This window comes from Bison bison, unplaced genomic scaffold (assembly GCF_000754665.1).
Source record: "Bison bison bison isolate TAMUID 2011002044 unplaced genomic scaffold, Bison_UMD1.0 scf7180017845427, whole genome shotgun sequence".
Classification (NCBI taxonomy): Eukaryota; Metazoa; Chordata; class Mammalia; order Artiodactyla; family Bovidae; genus Bison; species Bison bison.
Genome location: NW_011476000.1, coordinates 3,216 through 10,466, shown reverse-complemented (window position 1 = coordinate 10,466; position 7,251 = coordinate 3,216). Strand labels below are relative to the sequence as shown.

General features: G+C 38.4%; 1 protein-coding gene and 1 pseudogene across 1 annotated transcript; both read left to right on the top strand.

The window, feature by feature from the left end:
- Positions 1-5,681, top strand: part of LOC104984686 — an 8,111-nt pseudogene extending 2,430 nt beyond the window's left edge.
- Positions 5,682-5,710: 29 nt separating this feature from the next.
- Positions 5,711-6,646, top strand: LOC104984679 (olfactory receptor 52J3). The gene has a single exon (XM_010834540.1). It carries the CDS (start codon positions 5,711-5,713, stop codon positions 6,644-6,646), a length of 936 nt encoding a protein of 311 aa, XP_010832842.1.
- Positions 6,647-7,251: the final 605 nt, after the last annotated feature.

Sequence of the window (7,251 nt, the reverse complement as noted above, 5' to 3'; positions counted from 1 at the left end):
GGTTATCTGGGTCATGAAGATCTTTTTAGTATAGTTCTTCTTGGTATTCTTGCCATCTCTTTTTATTATCTTCTGCTTGTTAGGTCCTTACCATTTCTGTCCTTTATTGAGCCCATCTTTGCATGAAATGTCCCCTTGGTATCTCTAATTTTCTTGAAGAGATCTCTAGTTGTTCCCGTTCTATTGTTCTCTTCTATTTCTTTGCACTGATCATTGAGGTAGGCTTTCTTATCTCTCCTTCCTATTCTTTGGATCTCTGCATTCTTTTCTATTTGTAAGGCCTCCTCAGACAACCATTTTGCCTTTTTGCATTTCTTTTTCTTGTTGATGTCTTGATCACTGCCTACTCTACAATGTCACAAACCTTTGTCCATAGTTCTTCAGGAACTCTGTCTATCAGATCTAATCCCTTGAATCTATTTGTCACTTCCACTCTATAATCATAAGGGATTTTATTTAGGTCATACCTGAATGGTCTGAGCACTGAAGGATTGATGCTTTCAAACTGTGGTGTTGGAGAAGACTCTTGCGAGTCCCTTGGACTGCAAGGAGATCCAACCAGTACATCCTAAAGGAGATCAGTCCTGGGTGTTCATTGGAGGGACTGTGTTGAGGCTGAAATTCCAATACTTCGGCCACCTGATTTGGATAGCTGACTCATTGGAGAAGACCCTCATGCTGGGAAAGATTGAGGGCAGGAGAAGAAGGGGACGACAGAGGATGAGATGGTTGGATGGCATCATCTACTCGATGGACATGGGTTTGGGTGGACTCCAGGAGTTGGTAATGGACAGGGAGGCCTGGCATACTGTAGTTCATGGGGTCGCAAAGAGTCAGACAAGACAGAGTGACTGAACTGAACTGAACTGAATGGTCTAGTGGTTTTCCCTATTTTCTTTAAGTCTGAATTTGGGAATAAGGCATTCATGATCTGTGGCACAGTCACCTCCCAGTCTTATTTTTGTTGACTTTATAGTGCTTCTCCATCTTCTGCTGTAAAGAATATAATCAATCTGATTTTGGCATTGACCATCTGGTGATGTCTATACGTAGAGTTTTCTCTTTTGTTGTTGGAAGTGGTTGTTTGCTATGACCAGTGTGTTCTCTTGGCAAATCTCTGTTAGCCTTTGCCCTGCTTTTTTGTACTCCAAGGCCAAACTTGCCTGTCAATCCAGGTATCTCTTGACTTCCTACTTTCACATTCCAGTCACCTATGATGAAAAGGACATCATCTTTTGGTGTTAGTTCAAGAAGGTCTTGTAGGTCTTCATAGAAATGTTCAACTTCAGTTTCTTAAGCATTAGTTGTTGGGAAACAGACTAGGATTACTGTGATATTTAATGATTTGTCTTGTAAATAAACAGAGATCATTCTGTCCTTTTTGAGATTGCACCCAAGTACTGCATTTCATACTCTTTTGTTGATTATGAGGGCTACTCCATTTCTTCTAAGGGATTCTTGCCCATAGTAGTAGATATAATGGTCATCTGAATTAAGTTTGCTCATTCCAATCCATTTTAGTTCACTGATTCCTAAAATGTCAATGTTCACTCTTGCCATCTCCTGCTTGACCACTTTCTATTTACCATGATCCATGGACCTAACATTCCAGGTTACTATACAATATTTTTATTTATAGCACTGGACTTTACACCCACCATCAGTCACATTTACACCTGGGTGTTGTTTTCGTTTTGGTTCCATCTCTTCATTTTTTCTGGAGTTATTTCTACACTTTTCTCCAGTAGCATTTGGGCACCACTAACCTGGGGAGTTCATCTTTCAGTGTCATATCTTTTTGCCTTTTCATACTGTTCATGGGGTTCTGAAGGCAAGAATACTGAAGTGATTTGCCATTCCCTTCTCCAGTGGATCACATTGTGTCAGAACTCTCCACTATGGCCCTTTCGTCTTGGGTGGCCCTATGCATCTTGGATCATAGTTTCATTGAGTTAGGTAAGGCTATGGTCCATGTGATCAGTTTGATTCATTTTCTGTGATTGTGTTTTTCATTCTATCTGCCCTCTGAAGGATAAGGATAAGAGGCTTATGGAAGCTTCCTGATAGGAGAGACTGACTGTAGGGGAAACTGGGTCTTGTTCTGATAGGCAGGGCCATGCTCAGTAAATCTTTACTTACTATCTCTTAATAACACATTAAGTAAAAGTAACCCTAACTGGAACAATGGGATAAAGACCTCAGAGAGAAGGTGTATGACCTTACCTAATGTTTCTCAGCTTTTGTTCTGAAATTAACTCTTACTAAACTTATTGGTTACATGCCCATGATTTCCAAGATATTGCCATATTTGAATATATGTATATGAAAGTGATTGAGAATATATATATAGAGACATATATATACTTAAGTATGTACATGCAGATACACATATATGTTTGCACTTCATATCATGTATGAAGTTTTATATTTCCAGAGATTTAACTTTAAGATTTGTGTGATATAACTGAAAGACAAGAGTCAAAAGAAACATTTAACTTCATTCTTTGTAGTCTATGCTTTATATCTTAAACCTGATCATGCTCTGTTTTAAGTATTATCTAAGATATCTGCTTAAACCTAAAGAGATTCAATTTTTGCACTCAAATACATTCCAGTCAGAATAAGAACTATGTGTACATTTGACTCAGCACTAATGGATAAGTGTTACAATAAATTAGAACTTTCACCAAATGTTACAGACTGGTGGCATAAGAGATTCTCAGTATAGTTTACATAGGTCCAGTGTTTACAAAGGTGGTGCTGTGAGCTAAATCTTATTTTAATTAACCACTTAAAATATGCCAGGAATTATACCAAGTGCCTGATATCTAGTACTTAATTTATCTTCAAAATGCCTTATGCTCTTGGTCCAATTATCATCCCTAATTTTCCAGTTGAGGAAACTGAGACATAGAGATAATTAGTAAATCACTCATGGTGATATAGCCATACATGGGAGTCCAGTATTTGAACTGAGTCAGATCAGTCCCAGGGTTGGCCACTTTGACCATTTGTCTCTATGGCCTCTATGACATATATATGAACAACTGTAAAAGGGGAACAATCATGGACAGAGGATAGTGGGTCCAAAGACCCCTAAAGCTAAGCTTTCAATGAACTGAGATACCTGGTCAGTGAAGGGAGACAGGGAGAGCTAAGGCTGAAAATGGAGTCTCCAATGCTAGCTTATTATGTTTGAACTTAGAATATGAATTAGGTGCCATTTTGTCTAGAAACAGCAACCCATAGAATTTGACTACAGAATCTTCCCTAGAGGAACATGAATACTTCTCTCTATGGCATATACAAATGATAATATCTGTGTTTTTGTCCCACATTCATAACTTTCTATAAATCCCTAACCATGTTACTTTCTCTTGGGTTTCTCTTTTTCTAAATCATAGTCTGAGGGTTTTGTCAGCAATCTCAGAGGAGTTAATCTCAGAGCACGATTTATAAGAGAAAGCTGAATTAACTCATTTTTTTCCAAACCTATAAACAGCTACAACCTTAATATAAAACTTCTCTCTCCAGACTGTATGAAAAAACAGACATAGAGTTTTACTGTTTGATATTTATCATGTGTCTCTCTTTCTAAGGAAAAATGAAGCATCACACATGAATTTTCTTTTTATTTAGGTGTGTACTGAAGTCAAATGAAAGAGGCACGATCCATCCAACGTGGCTGAGAACTACTACTTTGATATGATATGCTTGATGCAGTAATCCGCTTCAGGTGGGAAATCTTGCAACTTTTAAATAGAGATGGGTATCTTTAAAAATATATAAAAGATTAAAGGCATTTAAAATCTACTTACAAGAATGGTTATTTAGTTGGTTGATAAAGTAAAATTTCTGCTTCTGGAATAGGTTACAGGGATTGAATGAAATGCCTTTATGAAGCAGGATGAAAGTCTGAGGTGAACAGTGGCGTGTTATTGAGCATTTATTTATAGAGATGAACCCAAAGTAGGCATCACAATGTCTAGAAGTTTTGCTCTTCACCTGCACCCTGACAGGGGCCACTGGCAATTACCTGGAAGTTTCCATTTAAAACACACACACACACACACACACACACACACGCACACACACATAAAGGAGCATTGCAAAATACAGCTGTTCTCTATCTCTCCATCTTTCTTTTTTTCTTTATCTCACAAACACACACACCAACTTCAGAATGTATACAACATTTATTTTATTCATTCAACCTGATATATTTCCCATGGAAATATGGAGTTATACTAAGGTTAAAACCACTCCAGTACTCTTGCCTGGAGAATCCCATGGAGGGAGGAGCCTGGTAGGCTGCAGTCCATGGGGTCGCTAAGAGTCAGACACGACTGAGCGACTTCACTTTCACTTTTCACTTTCGTGCATTGGAGAAGGAAATGGCAACCCACTCCAGTATTCTTGCCTGGAGAATTCCAGGGATGGGGGAGCCTGGTGGGCTGCCATCTATGGGGTCGCACAGAGTCGGACATGATTGCAGCGACTTAGCAGTAGCAACAGCAATGCTACTTTATCATGAACTTGAAGCACTCTGCCTCAAGTTGGGAACCCAGAGAAAGTGTCTTATCTTTATTATTTGAGTTTATGGGGTTTCTCCTGATTGCTTCTTGATCATTTTGAAGGCATTGCAAAATTGCTTCTATTTCCTTTAGACATTGATGAAAAGCAAGTCTCTCTTCTGTTAGATTTTGTTGTTTCAGATTTTTTGTGATGCTCAAAAATACCTTCTGCAGATCCATAACAACCTGAAGCCTTTTAGGCTGTACTCTACCCACACTTCCAATGTTTTAGTCAGGCAGAAGGAGTGAATAGAGTACATGCCAGTTCTGAAGCAGTGATAAAATTATCAGGTTTTCTCAGAGGAGCTGATGTAGAGTGAACAGTGAATGCAGAATTTGTCACATACCAGTAGAAACCAATATATTCATAACAATCGAAAATGAACCACTATTAAATGAAATGACTGAGAAAATAGAGACATCAGTGAAAATCTACAGAAGTTTATTATCTTTTTATTATTATCTTTCTTTCAGGGATCTTTCAAGTACAGAGGTATGTGTCCACTTGAGTCTGCTCTTGGGCAGGAATCTCAGAATGTCTGTATTTTTTTTCTTATGATAATATATATCTCTGATATTTTGCTTCTGTCATTTTACAGAAAACTGTTCGATCTTGGAATTTTCTGTATGTCAAAATGATAAATAAATCTTTAGAGAAATTCTGCCTTTTCTAATTATGGAAGTGTTGTGTGCATTCATGCCTATGACTACTTTCTTATCTGCCTCTCTCTTTTGGGGTTATGTCTGCATTCTCATATGTGTATCCTTGGCTTTTCATGTGTCCCCTTTCAGTAGGGATTTCAAAAAAGATATAGAGAATATTAAATTATTCCATACTTCATGCTATGATTTATGTTTTCTATTTTGCCCAGGGTTTGATGATAAACCTTAGATGATAAAAAAAATAGGGTTAAAGGTTTATAAGGATTACATATTTTGAGACTGGACCATTCAAACAAGTATGGCTTGATTTAGAATATGAAAAAGAATTAATAGATCTTCCAAAGCAAAATTTTTCATTTCACAATATATTGAAACTCTAAGCTAATCATTTTCATAACCAGTTCTTACTGAAATTTCTTTTTTTCTTCTTCCTTCTAGGAGTGACGACTTCTTCTACTCTGTGACTTGGAAGGATGTTTTATCACAATAGGAGCATTTTTCACCCAACCACATTTTTCCTCATTGGAATCCCAGGTCTGGAAGAGGTCCATGCCTGGATCTCCCTGCCTTTCTGCTCTGTTTACCTTGTGGCTTTACTGGGAAATGTCACAATTCTGCTCGTCATCAAGACAGAGAAGACCCTCCGGGAGCCCATGTTCTACTTCCTGGCCATCCTTTCAACAATTGATTTGGCCCTTTCAACAACCTCAGTACCCCGTGTGCTGGGTATCTTCTGGTTTGATGCTCACGAGATTAATTTTGGAGCTTGTGTGGCCCAGATGTTCCTGATCCATGCTTTTACTGGCATGGAAGCTGAAGTCTTGCTGGCGATGGCCTTTGACCGTTATGTGGCGATCTGTGCTCCACTCCGCTACATGACCATTTTGACATCCCGGGTGCTCATGGGCATCAGCATGTGCATTGTAATTCGTCCAGTTCTGCTTACGCTTCCCATGATCTATCTCGTCTATCGCCTACCATTTTGCCAGGCTTATATAATACCTCATTCCTACTGTGAACACATGGGAATTGCAAAACTGTCCTGTGGAAATATCCGAATTAATGGTATCTATGGACTTTTTGTTGTTTCCTTCTTTGTCCTAAACCTAGTCCTTATTGGCATCTCCTATGTTTATATTCTCAGGGCTGTCTTCTGTCTCCCATCCCAAGATGCACGACTAAAAGCCCTAAGCACATGTGGGTCCCATATTGGGGTCATCTGTGTTTTCTATATCCCCTCAGTCTTCTCTTTCCTTACCCACAGATTTGGACACAAAATACCTCGCTATATTCATATTCTTGTTGCCAACCTCTATTTGATTATCCCACCCTCACTCAACCCCATCATTTACGGTATAAAGACCAAACAGATATGGGAGCCTGTACTCCGTGCATTTATTAAAAAATAAGACACTTACCACATTGTTTTATTAAGGATTTTGTTCTCTCAAGGAAGATATGCGTATTCTTGCTTTAACAAATATCTCCTGGTCCTGATCTATTGCTGCCAGATTGCAACACAAGTTGATTTATTCCTAACTGCTGACTAATGGGTTCTAGGACTTGTGGAAACTTTATTGGAACTTCAATTCAAAGGTTAATAGGCTAACTTGAAAGGAAGCTGTTGTGGTCTCTATTTGTATATCATCATACTTTGTTCTTGATAGCATGAAACTATTTCTCTTCCAGGCAAAGAATGTATAAATGGTGTGTTTTTAGCTCTTTAATTAGAGAAATGTGGAACTGGGACTTTGACCCAGTAGCCTGTGTCCATTCACTCACTCATTCATTTTTTTTATTCTCCTAATTTACATCCATTTTATGTTTATTGTATGTATTGAACCATTCTTATCATTGTTGTTGTTCAGTCACCAAGTTGTGTCTGACTCTTTGTGACCCTATAGACTGCAGCATGCCAGGCCTCCTTGTCCCTCACCATCTCCCAGAGTTTGCCCAAGTTCATGTCCACTGAATCCATGATTCTTATCATTAAGGATGATAAATGAACCAAAAT

Bases quoted from the DNA above. Each gene is read 5' to 3' on its own strand.
- LOC104984679 (XM_010834540.1), top strand. From the start codon at position 5,711: ATGTTTTATCACAATAGGAGCATTTTTCACCCAACCACATTTTTCCTC.